This window comes from Octopus bimaculoides, chromosome 5 (genome assembly GCF_001194135.2).
Source record: "Octopus bimaculoides isolate UCB-OBI-ISO-001 chromosome 5, ASM119413v2, whole genome shotgun sequence".
Taxonomy (NCBI): domain Eukaryota; kingdom Metazoa; phylum Mollusca; class Cephalopoda; order Octopoda; family Octopodidae; genus Octopus; species Octopus bimaculoides.
Genome location: NC_068985.1, coordinates 43228458 through 43246458, shown reverse-complemented (window position 1 = coordinate 43246458; position 18001 = coordinate 43228458). Strand labels below are relative to the sequence as shown.

At 36.1% G+C, this 18001-nt stretch overlaps 1 protein-coding gene across 1 annotated transcript in view; it reads right to left on the bottom strand.

Moving 5' to 3' along the window:
* Nucleotides 1–11162: 11162 nt before the first annotated feature.
* Nucleotides 11163–18001, bottom strand: part of LOC106876495 (ubiquitin carboxyl-terminal hydrolase 7) — a gene marked incomplete at its 5' end in the record, with an annotated part of 29678 nt that continues 22839 nt past the window's right edge. Inside the window, 4 exons of the mRNA XM_014925057.2 lie at nt 11163–12902; nt 14378–14483; nt 15662–15733; nt 15844–15891. Of these exons, the coding sequence (XP_014780543.2) occupies nt 12796–12902; nt 14378–14483; nt 15662–15733; nt 15844–15891 (333 nt within the window). The remainder of the gene's footprint in view (nt 12903–14377; nt 14484–15661; nt 15734–15843; nt 15892–18001) is intronic.

Below are 18001 nucleotides of genomic sequence, written 5' to 3'. Positions count from 1 at the left end.
CTCCCTTCCATTAACATTTGTCTTTATCATGAGATTCACAAAGAATTACAAAGCGTGCAGCATCGTTGGCTGAGCGATCTGGTTGTCAGGTGGGCGCCAGCTGGATGAGACTTGTGCAGTCAGCAGCGAAAGTGAGCGGGTGGTCGCACTGCCGCTGCTGCACTGTTAGAGGGCCGACGAAGATGAAGGTGAGGGGGCCTGGCTGCGGCTTACGAATGGGATGGGTTGCAGGTTTATCACGTGTCCAATACCACCACCGCGTTTGAGCAAGCCAGCGGCGATGGTCGGGGCAGTAAGGGGATTGAACAAAAACACAGGATCAGTGATGTAAGAGAAGAGAGAGTAATAGCTGGCAATAAAATGGGTCAGATGATTCTTTCCCTTGCTACACAGGCATCGTCATGGGAAAGTACCAATATGGGTGATTATAGGAGGGACTGAATAGAGATATTGAAAAACAAGCAAAAATAGATAACTGATAATTTTGAAAATTCAAAAGGATGTTAAGATATCCCAGACTTTTTATAAAAATTTCATATTTGGTGTAACAAGCAGTAGAATTTTTATTGGTTTCTACATTTGACTTGGAACCAATCTCAAAATAGTTAACTGGAACTACCTCATCATATTACTGGTACAAATTGTATTGCATCTTTGAACAAAAGGCAACATTGATTGTCACAGGATTTCAACTTACAATAAAGAGGTATGAAACAATGTCTAAGCCTTTAGTTCTAGTTTCGGCCATTATAGAAATACTAGTTCAATCCCTGTTGTCACTATGCTGTCAGATAAAAATATTCCTAAATCATGTGCACATACCTTCATAAATTGTGCATATAATGTTTAGATTGACTTTCTTGGTGAACATTAATTAATAACAGTTTGAATATTGTTGAACATTTATTTAAAATGCTGACAGACTTGCACTTAAAATTTCTGTGTTTTTAATCAAAACTTGTTAGTTACTATGGTTACAATACCTATCCTTTGTACACACACTCTCTCTCTCTCTCAAAACAACCTTTTCTCCTTCCCTTCTTGTATTCAAAGTGAAAATCCTTTTTAAAGTCTGCATTGCATTTTCTATATGTTGAAAGACACAAACAACCACAAAAAGTAACTATCTTTCAAAACTTATTAGTTATGATGGTGAGAACTCTACCTATCTTCACAGACACACATACTCTCTCTCTGTATTTCTTTCTCAACAGTTTCTTCTTGTCCCTCTCTAGTAGATGTTGTAATGGAGAGACTATAGTGACAAGACATCTCTCTAGCTTTCTCACACACACTATTTCTCTCTCAACAAATTTTTCTCTTCTCCTAAAAATAGACATAATTTGATTTCTTCTCTTCTTTCTCTCCCTCTAATAGATGTTGTGACAGATAGACAGACACTGAGATTCACTTGTCTTTTATAATAAAAGATTTTCAGCTCATTTTAGTTTTACTTTAAGGGAGGAATGAATCCTCAATGATGTCATATTTTATATTTTAAAAAATTCTTTGTGGTAAAAAGGAATAGAGATACATTGATTTTCTGGAACCTTTGATTCCAAAGCTCTTCTGGATTGCTGATTTTTCTGAACAATGGGTGTCAAAGTTTAATACTGTATAATAAACTGTGGAAACTGGCCTGACAGCTACAGGAATTTGAAGTTTACTTGTAAATTAGTATGGATGATAAAGAGGTTCCGATCTATCAGTGTTGTACATTTACCAAATTTTAGCATGATTTGAAGTAAGAACTCTGAGGCAATGAGCTTTGGATAATGATAAGAGTAAAAGACCCCCTTCAGTTATGAATGATCATAGGATTGCTCCTAGAAAGTTCCCCTCCTAGGCACAAGTCCAGGTAAGTTTGTTTCTGTAAGACCAGCAGTCACCCATGCATGCCAGCCTCCCTGCCACATGTTAGCCAAAGGAAAGGCAAAAGGCCAATACAGCTTGGCACTAGTGATGTCACAACGCATCTCTACAGCTGATGAACTGGAGCAATGTGAAATAAAGTGTCTTGCTCAAGAACACAACATACTGTCTGGTCCAGGAATTGAACTCAGCTCATGATTGTGAGTCTGGCGCTCTAACTACTGAACCTTGCACCTTCACATGATTATAGTACAGTTGATTCTTTAATATTACTCAGTTGTTAAGCTATTCAAAACCATATCTTCAAAAATATGTTTGTAGCAACTTATGAATTATTAAGTTCACATCTCAACAAACTTTTAAGAAATTGTAGATAAATAGGTACAGAAGCTTGTGGTAAGAAGCTTGCTTCTCAACCACACAGTTCTGGTTCAGTCCTACTGTGTGGCAAGTGTCTTCCACTATAGCCTCAGGTCAACCAAAGCCTTGAGTGGATTTGGTAGACAGAAACTGAAAGAAGCCTGTTGTATATATATGTGTATCTTTGTCCCCCACCAATGCTTGACAACCAGTGTTGGTGTGTTTACATCCTCATAGCTTAACAGTTCAGCCCAAGAGACCAATAGAATACCAATCTTAAAAAAAAAAAAAGGTTGATTTGTTCAAGGTGCCCCAGTCTGGCCTTAGTCTAATGATTGAAACAAATAAAAGATAAAATATAAATGATAATTCAACTACTGACAGAATGTAGATAATTATTTCTTGGCGAGGAGGTTTCAGGGAAGAATATGACGAGAGTAGTTTAGTGTGTTAGGGAGAGGGTTAAGTGGTTTGGGGGGGAAAAAAAAAAGCTGAATAAGTAATGAGAAGGATAAGAGTAGTTCTAACCCCCTTCCCAAATTAACATTGAAACTATATTTAAGAGACGGTTTAACAGGAAAAAAGTAAATTAGGAACCATCTGAGTCCTTTCCTACTGTAAGGGACAGTATGGAAAGCCTTCATTTTCATATGGGAAAGATATTTCACAAATTACTGAGGATCTAACTAGATGTAATTTTAGACAAAGATTGAAAGACTGATGGTAAACACAATATTAGGTGCACATCTGATATTGTGGGTTAATCTGTATGGAAGAGTCTAAAGCAATGTTTCTCAGCCAGTTTTTACCTATGAACCTCTTTGATTCCTATTTTACTCAGATGGCCCCTCATAACCATGTTACTGTTTAACCTTTTAGCATTTAAACTAGCCATATCCGGTCTACATATTTTACCTGCTTTCATTGAAACTGGCCAGATCTGACCTATCACACCTATGCTACAATGTCATTTTAAAAGTAAACAATCACACCATCAAAATCTTGAAGCTATGAGAGATAATGCATAATGAATTCAAAGTATGAATAAATAAGCATTACATTTGGTAGAGTAATCTGAACACTAAATGGTTAAAAAATCCTACTATATTTTTTAAAACTAAATATTATAAATTGCATAAAAAAATTAAAATATTTTGTGTATAAGTAAAAACTAATTTATCATACATAAATTTTAACAATAAAATCTTATATGAACCCTAGTTGAGAACCACTGGTCTAAAGCATCCAAAGTTAGCTTCTTAGAGACCATTACTCAAGAAATACAGATGGGGGTGAAAGGAAACTCAATATTAAAGGTAAATAAACCATAGACAAATTTGTCACAATATTTTCCATTGTTGTTCAGCACTGGGTCACTTTAGCAGACTTATGATCAAAGGCAGTCATCATGAGACCACCCCCTCCTGGTATCCAGGACCACACAATGTAATGTGTTCCTCTGTATTTATCAAATGTGTTTTAATGAGCTTTTTGGCTGCTATTTTTAGCAGGTCAAGCAACCACATCAAGACTCCTATTTGTATATTGTGTGACTCATTTACAGCTAAGAGGGCTGAGTGAAACCACTACCAACTTGGCTTGTTGTAGCACCCTGCATGATGAAATGACAAATTTGATTGTTACAAGTGTTGAGAAAGGCATAACAGTTGCCCCCACCACCACCACAATAAACTGCTTGCATCAGTCTTCCATTACTCTAATTAATGAATACAAACAATTTCAACTAGTAAACAAACATGGTTTTCTTGTTCTCATTAAATTATATTGACTGAATGAATTCTATAACAATAATGTAGAATTTCTACTTATAAACAAATAAATGGAATCCTCCACAACCAAGCAACCATGAAGCACATTTATTTAAAACGTGATGGATAACAGTCATTGGTGCTAGTGGTAGATTTTACAGATCTATATTTAAGAGATGAGGAATTATGTACATTATTTACATTTGAGGGATATTTGTCCTCATCTTGTTTGTAGTTAACGTTTTGGCTGATATACCTTCCAGCCTTCATCTTAACCACTACACCATATACCTACGGGCATATGGCGTAGTGGTTAAGAACGTGGGCTACTAACCCCAAGATTCCAAGTTCGATTCCAAGCAGTGACCTGAATAATAATAATAACATCGAAAAATACTTTAGGAATGAGAACCCAGGTTCAAAATTTTCCCAGGACACCTGATGAAGGCTGGAGGGTATATCAGCCCAAATGTTGTGTTAACAAACGAGATGAGAACAAATATCTGTCAAATGTAAATAAAATAGTAGATTTATCTGTAGAGAGAGGAGAATTGGATGGTGTAGGAATATTGTTAACAGAGAAGTGAATAAATTGAAGTAGTTAGAGGATCTGGATAATTAAGCTGAAGCTATTTGTATTAGATTGTCAAGAAAGTTCTTGTGGTTTTTAACCTTTAAATTCAGATGCACATATCTCAGCTCAAACAAAACTTAATTAATCAAAACGAATACCATCAGAATCAACACACTTTTGCCAACGCGAAACAAGTTTATTTATGCCAGTAGCGTAAAAATCCTGTGTTCTGGTGGTGGTGAAGTTGTGTTTGGCATTGTCTTGGTTTCTGAAGCATTTCTCACACAGGAAATTGTCGAGATACTTGAAAAAGTGGTAGTCAGTAGGCGAGAGGTCTGGTGAGTATGGCGGATGAGACAGAGTTTTATAGCCCAATTCGTTCAACTTCTGCAGGGTCAGTTGTATGACCGAGCGTTGTCGTGGAGAAGAATTGGTCCTTTTCTATTGACCAATGTTGGCTGTTGTCGGAGTTTCTTATGCATTTCATCCATTTGCTAACAGTATTTCTCTGCCGCAATGGTTTTGCCTGGATCCAAAAAGCTGTGATGGAAACCGGCCGCAGACCACCAAACAGTCACCATGACCTTCTTCTGGTGCAACTTTGGCTTCAGGAAGTGCCATGGAGCTTCGTCGGCATCCAACCACTGAGCTGAGCATCGCCAGTTGTCGTAAAGAATCCACTTTTCATTGCAATCACAATCCAGTCGAGAAATGGGTTGTTCTTGTTGCGTAAAAGGGAAGATGACACTTCCAAATGGCGTTTTTTTTGGTTGTCGTTCAATTCGTGCAGCACCCATTTCTCAAGTATTTTTGTTTTCCCAATCTCAAGTGGTTGGAAATTGTCGTATATGTTACATCTAATTCAGAAGCAAGCTCTCGAACGGTTGCGCGTGGATTGGCTTTGACTAAGGCTCTTAGTTGATCATTGTCAACATCCGATGGCTGGCCACTACGCTTATCATCTTCAAGACTTTGTCATCACTACGAAATTTCTTGAACCACCATTGTCCTAGGCTAAATGCATCATTGAAATCGAGAGCTGTTTCAATAGCTTTTTGGCCTAGCTTGAACTGGAATAAGAAAATTGTGCGAATTTGCTTTTTGTCCATGTTGTATTCAACGTTCTGGAAAAAAATGGCCTAATTATTCAAAAAGAAAAAGAGTAACACGATTAGATAGAGCGAAAAGCGGGCTTTAAAATGATATATAAAGTCAAAGTAATGTAACGAAAATTAATTTGAAAATATATCATTTAAAACCAAAATTTTAAATTCGCAAGAACTTTCTTGACAACCTAATAGATAGTATGACTGACATTTTATCTCTGGATATACACCACACTAAAAGGCCAGCAGATAACACAGGAGAACTTCTTTAGTGAGGCCCTCTTACAGAGGCTGGTCCCAAGCCCAGCTGCAAAAGGAGGAGGGTTGGGTGTCAGGCCAACGACCTGACCCCGAAAAAACCTCAGTGCTACACAAGCAGCAAGAACAAACCAACATATTCAAACTGACCGCAGAGGAGGCAATCACCTATGATGGTGTTGGATCAAAGCCGTCAGGACATCCAACACCCTATATGCAAAACAACCAACAAAAATCGGGACTTGGAATGTGAGGACACTGTACCAGAATGGCAGACAGGCACAGCTGTTTGAAGAAGTGGAAAGATATCAGATGGACATCCTTGGAATTAGCGAAATGAGATGGACTGGCAGTGAATAGTTGGTTGGTGATGGCAGGACCATTATCTTCTCGGGTCACAAAGTGGAACATGCATGAGGAGTCGGCATTATCATATCTGCAAGGGCAGCTGGAGCACTCATTGGATGGAAGCCTGCCAGCAGTTGTATCATCACTGCCCGATTCCAAACATGGTTGTCCAAGATCACTGTCATCCAAGCCTATGCTCCCATCAAAGACACAGAAGAGGCCAATAAAGACGCTTTTTCTGACCAACTACAGGACATCCCTCGTCTTGACTTGGTCCTTGGCAACTTCAACACCAAAATTGCGAGAAACCAGAAAGGTCTTCAGTATCATCCTCTTAAGGCGGCTGTAATGGGTGGTGGATGAGAGGCTCCAAGAACAAGCTGGTTTTCGATGCAGACGGTTGTGCAATGAACAAATTTTCATGTTGCGCAACATTATCGAACAAAGTCTGAAATATCAGCAACGGCAATCATTTTCATTAATTTTGTCAAGGCATTCCACAGCATACATTGGAGTTCGTTGTGGTGCATCGCACGTGACTTCAGCATTCCTGAACGTTTCATTGACGCCTTTTGGAGCCTTTACTCCAAGTCCAGGTGCTGCGTTCAGAGATGGGCTATACCAACTACTTTACCATTGAGACGGGTGTACAGCAAGGATGCATTCTATCCCCTCTCCTATTTCTTTGTCATGCATGGGGCAATGTGCCAACAGGGATTTGGGATTCCTTGGTGTGGGTCGGGGCACCTGACTGACCTCGACTTCGTGCTCCTCAAATCAATGAAAAATGTCATTCACACAATGACAGCGATTGGAATGGGAGGTGGCCAAGATAGGACTCTGCATAAGTGGAAACAAGATGAAGATCACAAGGACTGGCTATGTCAATGGGAACAACAATGGTGTCTCCTTGATGATTGGACAACACCAAATCGTGCAAGTTGATGAGTTCACCTATTTGGGCAGCATCATGGCCAATGATGGAGATGCGACGTTGCCTGCTGGATTGGGAAGGCCTTGGGTATTCTTCAAAGACTCAAACCCATCTGGGCAGGCAGGGCCGACCTTCACCAAGACCAAAGTGTGCCTCTTCAATAGCATCATCATACCATCGGCAAAGATCATACGAAGGTACAATGTATTTCAGCTACAATGCCTCTGGTGGATACTGCTAATATCATAGCAGGACCACATCACCAATGACGAGATACATCACTGAACTGATACTCGTCCACTTCATGACGTCACTGAGTGCTGCTTGTGATCCGCAGGCCATGTCCCCCGATTACCATCGTCATGGCATGTGAAAACCACCATTCTGGGGAAGCCACTGCATGGCAAGAGAAAACAAGGGCAACCAAAAGCAACTTGGTGCTGCACCTTCATCGATGACCTCAAAGCCATTGCCATTTCGTGTGATGAAGCTGAAATCGCTGCGACTGACCAATTACATTGGAGAAGCCTTGCTGCCCAATGCGCCACACGGTGCAGGAGGACCTAAGACTAAGACCTACAGGCTACCTCCATAATGGCTTCTCTGGTATATATGGAGGCTATATATACAAGGAACAAGAAGGTATCAAGATCCCTGAAGTTCAAGTGATGTGAATGACTGAAACATTTGCAACATTATCACCTGATCACTGACCATTCAGATGAACATACAGGACAGATAGATGTTATAGACACCAAGAAACAAAATAAATAAATGGTTGTGACTGCTGAATCTTTCTCTGGCAAAGGTTGTACCATCCAACAATTTACTAATTAATGATTTTAGAGTAAGAGTTTGATGGGACTCAAAGACACCAGAGAGTCTTGTGTTCCAAAAGGCTAAGTTGGCAAGAGAGGGAAAAAAGAGATGTATAATAAGACAACTGGGAGTTTCTATGAGTCAACCTACAGAAGACAACAAATACAGTGTGAAGCTGATGCTAGCTCTGACAAGATGGAAGGTAATATGGTGGAAGCTATTGATGCTGAACGTGTGATCAAGGATATGAAAGTAAGGAAAGAAGAAGCTGGTCCAAAAGGAATTGTAGTTGCTTAGAAGTTTTAAAATAATCTGATGAAATAGGTTACATGATAGTTACTAGCATAATTAATTAGGTAGAACAGGCTGCTATATCCAATGAATGGCATAGTACAACTAGCAATATCTAATTGATGAACCAATTTATGGAAGTAACTGAACAATGTAGTTATAAGTGATTAAGGGGACAAGATGCAGTTCAGCTCTGTGCCAAGAAGGGGTTCTATTGATGCCTCTTCCTAGTCAAACAATTTCAGGAGTACTTAACTAAAGGTTACTCTACATTTGACCTGAAGGTCTTCGATAGAATTCTTCAGTCTATAGACTGATGACCACTAAAGGAACCAGAGACAGTTCAGTGATGAATTTCATATCAAAGTTGGGATGTGTCAGAGCCTGGGCCCCTAGCTTCTGTTTACTTATGTTCTAATTCTTATAGCAGGACCTAAAATTAGAGAAGAAATTCAAAACAGAATTAAGAGGACTAGCAAAGATTAAAGTTTTAATAAGTAGTAAAGAAGACAGGACCTTGCTGCCATTTGGGAAATGGTCATGCTCAATATGTAGAAAAGAGTAAGTAAAAATTCTGTATTGCTGTACTAGTGTAACTTATGAATGCACAAGAGGTTTAGTGAGATCACAAGCAGGCTGACAGAGATGGTAGACTAGGGGTGTGATAGATGCACAATAGCAATTAGCAGTATGAATAAGAAACCTATGAAACAAATCCTTACGAATGATTGGAAGAATACACATGAAATAAATCGCTACAAATATTTGGAAGGCTCTCTGGCAGTAATTGATAACATTTATATCAAGGTGAACTAATTAACAGAGGTAGTTCCAAAGCATAGTTCCAAGAGTAAGAAAGGGTAGGATGAAGGTCTGGGAGCTATTATGTCTGCTAGTACCAATAGAATTCTCCCTTCAAATGAAGGATAGATTATGTGATGCTTGTATACAAAGTGTGAAACTGCAAAGCAAGAAGACAAGGCCCTTGAATGCATGATTTGCAAAAGCTAGTAAGAAGTAAAGTGACCGTGCTCTGTTGAATGCATAATGTTAGTATGTATGAATGACAAAAGTTCAACCCCAGCTGAGAGAAAACTACACTATATAAGAGAATCAGTATACAAGAGAGTAGACAGCACAAATGCTCATATTCAAAACTACACCCCACCACACCATTACTACTTCCTCTATTCCCTGACATACATTACTCTCACCCATTCATGCTTTTTCTTTCATTCCATCTTTTTACCAACAATCAACACCCAACTGCTTATCATTCTCTCACCACTCCCCATTTTCCACCACTCTTCTATTCACACTGAGTTTGTGCTTTGAACAAATAAAAGCAATGTTTAGTCTTGCTGTGGATAAGGCATCCTTTCTAGAGATAGTTCCACAATAAGATAAAACCAGTACACTCTGTTGAGTGGTTGGTGAAACAATAGAAATAGTGGAGAGTAGAGAGATACCAGTGCTGGTGTCATGAGTTGTGTCCAGTAGTAGAAACCATGTCAAAATGAAATATATAAACAAAAAGTGTTCTTGATCTGTCCAGTATAAAAGAGACATAAAATGATGTAAATGAAGAGCTGTTATTGATGTCTTTCTCAAAACTGTTCCCTTGTGAAAAACCCACCAACAAATTCTTAAAACAAAACACACATACACCCACTCAACACCATGTATTCAAATAAAGTTACATATTTAGGTAAACTGAACATCCACTGGTGGTAGCAAATGACATTTTATTAATGCAGTAGTACCTGTAAGAAAAATAAACAAACTAAAGACTACATCGTCTTCAGAAGAAGAAAGTTGTTGAAAACATTTGGTAGTTTTGTAGTATGGTCATTTCTGTTGAAGAAAACTATAAGAATTTTCTGGCCAAAGAAAAAAAAAAAAACTTCCTTCTTTAATTAGCTATAAAGTTTGAAGAATTTACTTTCAAACATAAACCACATTACATATATATATATATATATTTTTTTTTGAAGATTTTGAAAGATTATTGAAATAATCCTCACACAAGCTTCAGAAGAAAAGAACTGTAGTTAGGGTAGGGAATGAAAAATAGTATTTAGTCAGTTCTAATCAGAGATAGAACAAATAGATTGAAGCAAGTCTTCTGCAATATCAATCACAGTAAACAGTTTTACTGAGGCTAATATGCATGGCTAACCATAGATAGGGATCTACATAGTAACCACACATGGACAGCTCTAAAAGGTAGGATGATCTAAATGAATGAGATCTAACATATAGAAAGAGGAAAAGAAGCCCTCTTTTATAAAACGTTAAGTTAATTAAATTTTCTTCAAAATTGATTGAAGCTTATATACACGTCAGTGATGCATAGATTTTATAACAAGAGTTGACTTCCCAATTTATGTACACACACATATACATGCACACACAAATACTTGTGTATATTTTCATATAAAAGTGGAATAGTTTCACCGGTCCAAGAAAAAGGCAGTATTAGAAGCTGAGATCTTGTATATGTTTGTTGAGAGAGAAAAAAAGAGAGAAAGAAGGGGGTTGTTTTATCAACCAACTGGATAGTTTGACAGATGGTGGAAACATATACAGAAATACTGCTATGGAATTGGTTAGGAACCATTAGATATAATCTGAGTCTGTCAATACTTAATTAAAGTAGCAAAGCATTTAGTTAGGACAGAGAGAGAGAGAGAGAAATAGTTGTGAAGGAAATGCAGTAGTAATGCATATTAAGAGGCAGTAAAATTATGCAACAGTCAAAGTAAAAAGGAAGCAGCATTGCATTTAGTTGATCTAAGATAAAGAGATAAAGATAGGAAATAACAAAAATCTACAAACAAGCCTTCAGTTTTATTATTTTTCCAGTTCTTTCCAGTTTTAGTTGTTTATACTAAACACCTTTAATATCGCAGTTTCTAATATTTCCTTTTTCAACAGATTTCAAATGTTCTAGAGAAGGGAAATGTTCAATTTCCAGAAAAATCAGTTCTTTTATTATTTACCATTGAAAAGTACATCCAGTCATTGAAAAGTCATTTGGTTTCTTACATGTCCTTCTGAGAAAAACCTGACATTTCAAATGTAAAATTAAAAAAAAAATTCTTGCAAGAGATACTCTAGCAAACTCTATATCCTTTTCTTTCCTGGAAATCATTTCGACCTTCCACTCCAGTTTTAACATTCTAGTCAAATTGAATATAAAGACTACAAGAGAGAAAGTGAGGGTTTTACAAGAGAGGGGGACTAAAGTACAGCAAATTGTTAGTGCCAATTGAAATGACTGGTCACTAGTCCTACACAAAGCTAGCTGTCTTCAGAAGTTGCTCAAGAACCAAATTAGTGTACAGTTTTCCTATTGCTATTAATGTGTTTCAGTAAATTTGAAAAAATGTGAGACAAGGCTAAAAGATGTGCCATCATCACCATCACCACCAAAGAGTACAACTAAATAGATGAAAGGAGAAATTGATCTAGAATGTGTTGGTGGACGGTAGAGAATAGTAGACAAGAGGCAATATACAAGAGCAAGAAAGTAGACAAACTACAATGTGTAAAACACATCACTTGCCTTAAGATCTTTAAAAAAATATTTTAAAACAATGTGTGTTCTTTTTCTGTATGCAAAGAGCAATTACAATTTCAGTGTATTTCTGCAGATTTTTATGAACAAAAGACTTGTTTCATATGTGTGGATGTAAGTTGTGTACATAACAATATTTGTGCTTTGTTCTCAATATAAATGTATGTTAAAAACCTTTACATGTATGTATGCGTGTGTGTGTGTGTGTGTGTGTGTGTGTGTGTGTGTGTGTGTGTGTGTGTGTGTGTGTGTACCTTTTTTTTTTGACAGTGAATAACAGAAATCAATGTGATGTAGTGGTGGTAACAGTTGTATTTACTGTGGCTTAGATATTTATTTTCAGTTAACTTTGTTGGTATATCCACAGAGAAATAAAGTTGTTACAATCTTGGTAACTATGTTTAGGACAAGCAGCAAGCTGTGATAGCCATAATGCTTCAGATATGGGGAAGAAAAAGAGAAGGGAGAGATTAAAAGATGTTAATGCCAGCTGCAGTTTCCACTGTCAGAACAATGAAGTCACCCTTTCATAAATAGCTCACATCTACACGCTCTCTATCATCAATAGTTTTTAAAATAAAAGTATAGACAAAAGGTAAAAGAAGAAAAGATGAAGAGGCAGATTGGATGTAGGAAGAGAGCAGAAATATTGCAGATGATGTTGGCAGGGCTGGCAAACACACACATGGACAGACAGCTAAGTGCCACTGGCAGAACAAGCCAACATTTCTATGTCAACAATTTGCTGTTGCCAGCACTTTATTAAAGCTGACCACCAACAGCAATGATGACTGCATATGAACAGCTCTTGTTGTTGCTGCTGCTGCTGCTTTTGGCATATCTCACTTTTTCCTCATTAGCCACTATCTTGGAATTATTGACAGTTAATTGTGAATTTTAATTGCCTTCTCCAAATAATTGTAACGGGATCTTTTAGGTGTTTTGTTTACATGATCCAAACCTAGCCAAGGCCGAGTCTGTAATCCTCCTCCTGTAAAGAAAAATAGATATAATTAAATATTATTTTCAGTACAGCTTAAATAGAATTTATACAACAAATCATAATTCCAGAATTTGTATAGAAATGTTTAACTATTTTGTATTTGTAATAAATTAACAATAAAGTCATCCAAACAGGATGTTCAAAATGTATAAACATTTGGATTTGACAGACAATATAAAAATAACAATATGTAAATTTTAGAAATAAAAAAAGATACATTTTAATTAGTGTTCCAATGCAGAGTGACCAACACATCTGATGCTTTCTTCATATCAATTAACATTGCTATTAATATAAACTAACATTAATATAACACTTAAATAGTCATGTATGATGTTTTCTATTATCAATACTAAGCCTTGTTGTATATCAAAGCATCAGAGATGGCCTGCATTTATATGTTTATATTCAAATATCAATGCAAATCTCACTATTGTATAAGTGAAAACGTGATTTCACTAGATAGACACTTGCTGCACACAGTTCAACATTATTATGATGGGAATTCTGGTTTTCTCAGAAATTTATACAAAATCTTTTTCATTTATTTCTAAACAGATTTTTTTTCTTCAAATTTTAAAAATTATGTAAACTACAAACTTAGTAACTAAATTTGAATGTTTACACTATTGGAAACATTGAGTTGAAAATCAATGTTGGCTTAATGAAAGAGAACAGTGTGGAAACTTAAATCCTCACTGTCACTATGACTGGCCATGTGCCCAGTGAGGACACATGGCTTAGTGAAAGAGAACAGAGTAGAAACTTAAAATATATCTCTTCCAAAATGTTCACAAGAAACCAGTGAAACTCATCAACTTGTACATACCATCCTATACCAGGTATTAAATGGTGGCGATACCTGGAGTGGTATATAGTATATACAAGTACTTTGAATACTGTGTTTTTTTTAATGCTCTATACCAAATTGGGAGATGAAAGTGATACAGTTTGCAAGCAGATACAACAATGCAACTAAGGACAAATTTACACAAAAATTTCTCTAAAAACGTTTTGCTGCACTGCAAACATGAATATGTTGATAAATAATATAGTTGTTTTACTAAATCAGTTCAAATTCATGACTATTTTAGAATTCAGTTAAGATTTTATTTTTCTGGAGTAGTTGGTCTAAAACGGATACATTATAAAGTATTCAACAGAGACACACAATGGAATTGTTAACTGACTCAATAACAATCACGTGTAAAATATATTTAAAAGGGAGCATCAACTCCATATTTAATACATTTTGACTTCACTAATTCTAGGATCATACTTAGTATGAAGTTACTCTATCAATCCCAGGTTCATACACATCAGTATAAAGTAAATAATCTAACCCTAGATTCAAATTCACTTTAGAGTGGACACTCTACAATCCATAGATTCATATTCAATTAAGACTATTGAGTCTGGAGTTACACTTAATCCAGTTCATGCTGCAACAATCAAATACATACCTGATGTTTGATGTGGTAAAAATTTACTCAAGTTTAACTGAAAGTCTGAATCTCCATCATCAGTGATGTAATCCTGGCGTCCCATGATCACAACAGCAAATTTATACTGTGGATAAATAACATGAAAATACAAAATGATACATGTTATTGTTTTACTCTTATTTAAACTCCAAGAAAATAACAAGCAATAAATTATATCATTTTTATTGTTTTCCACACTGGTATGGGTTGTCACAAACTGAAGCTGTTCTTATTTAGACCCAATGTGCATTCCTAGATGGGTCAGGGACCATGTCTTCCTCATACATTCCCTTATTGAGATGTTTCCTAGAGCTGGATGCCCTTCTTATTGCCAGCCACTTTGCAGAGTGTACTGAAGGGATTTTACCAAAGCACTAGCTCTAGTGAGATTGCCATGTCTTAAGCAAGACTAAAGAATCCTCTTTACTCTACTTTGCCTTTCTTCATTCACCAATCAATTTACAATGTACTGGGTGCATTTTGTAATGGCACCAGCTCTAGAGAAGTTGCCTTATTCTCAGTACTGCTTATTTGTTGGTATTGTTTTGAATTCAAAACAAAACCAACAAATAAGCAGAACTGGGAAGAAGGGTCTCATAGAAGTGGTTTTTTTGTCCATTTCTATACAGGTAGAGATAAATGCTGTTTGAAACTAACCTAATTACTCTATCATACACTGACAACTTCAATAAATCCCTTGTTAATAAACTGTCATTTAATTCATATATCTTTTTTTTTTTTAAACATCAAAATGCAGAGAAATAAGTAATATATATGACTGCCTACATCACATTAATAATTGATTTTTTTAATAAAAATACCAAGAGTAGTGAAACTGGAATTTTGAGTTATTCCAGTTCAGTAACTCAAATCTGGATTTTTGCACTGTGAATGAGACTTCTTAGGTCTATTCTGTTGTAAACTTACCAGAAAGGTAAGCCTAATGGTTATGGCTATAAGAACATTAAATTAAAAACCAAAAAGGAGAAAATGACAAAAGACAAGAACAAGATTAATAATGTTTAGTAAGTGAATGTAAAGAGACATTTATTTGTCTCTAACAGATCAGTCTGTTTGTTCTCATAAAAAAGATAATTGCTATATTTATATTTCAAAGTGTTGAGAGCTATTTAATAACATAAGATAATGTTGATAGTTAAAAATCTGTTTATACAGAAATGCCAGGAATAGAATTTGTTGTATCCCTTATGGCCTTAGCTCAATAATAAAAAAGATAAAGAAATAAGATGCATGGAACTTTACCTTTTCAAATTCTTTGTCAACAACATCTAACTTTTTCTGTATTCGTTCTTTAACAGTAGAAAATGGCTCATTCTAAAAAAATTGTATAAAAAAGAGCAAGAATTATTGTGATAGGAAAATATTATATAGTTTTTAGTATCTTAATAAAATTACAATTAGAAGTCACAAACAAATGAACTCACATGTTTTACTTTCAAAAGAAATGGTGTTCCAAATGTACAGAAGAGATCCTAAAAATAAATGCAAAAACAAATATATTACAAAAATGTCAGCAAAAATACTGAGATGTTTTGTTTAAAAAGTGGAGATGTGAGCCATGAAAATGAATAAAGTCACAGATGACCTTCTGCAATTAAGCCACCACCAATCCAGAGTCATTACTGAAGCTGGCTTCACATAAAATAACTTAAAAGGTTGCAGAAGAACATTTGCATCACATTGGAAAAACTAGGAAACCTGACAAATGCAGAATGCTGCATGAGCTGAATGGTGGGGTGGGGGATGAGGAGAGTTCTTATAACATTTATCATGCACTTCTTTTGCACAACAAGAACAATTCATTTCTTGACTGTATTGTGATATTTAACAAAAAAAAATAAAATCCATATAACTCATTCGCACGCCACCTGGTGGCTGAACTAAGGTGAAGTACCAAAACACTTCTCCAAACTGAAGCTGCATATAAAGAGGATTATAATCAATGTTTGGGGGTTGTCAATTGGAATCATCTACTGTTTCTTGAATCCAGGTGAAACCATCAGATTAGATATGTATGACCAGGAAATTGACAAAATGCACCAAGAAACTCCAATGTTTATATGTCCAGCATTGGTCAATTGATAAGGACCAACTGTTCTCAATGACAATGCCTGATCTTGTCTCATATGAGTGCAGAAATTGAATTAACTGGGCTCTAATATTCTACCTTCATCAGCTTATTCCAAGCATCTCTCTCCAAACGATTAGCATTTTTTAAAGCAACTTGATAATTCTCTGTTAAAGGTCTTCAACAATCAAGCAGCAGCTTGAAATGCCTTTGAAGAATCCACAGATTCTGGGATTCTAAAATTCTATGCTACCAGGACAGACTTCTTTCTTAATGCGGTTATTTGAATTAATAAAATTTATTCTGAGCTGAAATATATTGCTCTTAAAGTCGATGGTCGCACCAACCTGCCAAAGATTTTTTTTTTTCATCTTTTACTCAGTACCCATGGCTCTTTACAGGGTCTATGGGACTGGTAGATGACAGGGAGGTATCCTTCAGCCTGAATGTTTCCAACAGAGTGAACACAAAAGACATCCAAGGTGTCAGGTGGTATTGTTAGAAAGATGATGCATTAAGCCCCCCCCCCCCCATAACCAAAAAGGCTATGGTGACATATGAACTAGGAAAAATACTGTAAGGCATCCAGTGCAACACTAATGATTACCAATTTTCTACTCAAAAATGTAAATGTGTGACATTTTACACTATTTTATGATGACCATGCTAAAATGTACTCAGAAATTTTATTTTCTGTATGTTCCATTAAGAATAATTACAGCATTTTCTTTTGAAATGATGTCCCAAAATATTAACAACATGAATCATATAACAATCAATGTTACCAAGTTTAATTGAATATTGGTTTCAAATTTTGGCACAAGGAAATGCTGCTAAGCATTTTGCCCAGCATGCTAATAATTCTGCCAGCTCTTTGCCCTAGTTCAATCAAATATCAATCACAAAATTGAATCAAGTGTTTGAGAGAGAGAAAAAGAGAGCATGTGTGATTAATATGGTAAGCAACATGTTTTGAATAATGTACATATACTTAATGTGTACATCTATTGTAATAGTACAAATATAAACAAATGTCTCTCCTATTTCCAAGTTAGGAAATATATACCCTTGTCCTTTGAACATTAAAAGTACAATGTCTGCACATAGGTTGTGAAACAAATTTCTTAACTACACAGCCATGCCTGAATGTGTACATAGAGAAAAGAAAAAACTGGGGATCTTGTTCAAAACAGGGGCACCAGTATTTTCTTACCGAAACACTTTGAAACTTGGGACACTGGTAGAATGTGTCATATAAAACATCTTTTTCTCTTAGTCTTCTTAACAAAAAAACGTACATCGCAAGTTATTTCATGTTAAAGTTGTCGTATTTCTGTAATTTCAACCAATGACTGACGTCCATTCAGCCGAATTCATTAAGTGCTGATTACGTAAACAAACGATTCTCAAACGATTCTGGCGGTGATAAAATTATTATTTCCTTGTCAAACAATGGCTGAAGCATATTGGCAGTAGCTAATAAACCTTTCTATTATAGGCACAAGGCCTGGTTT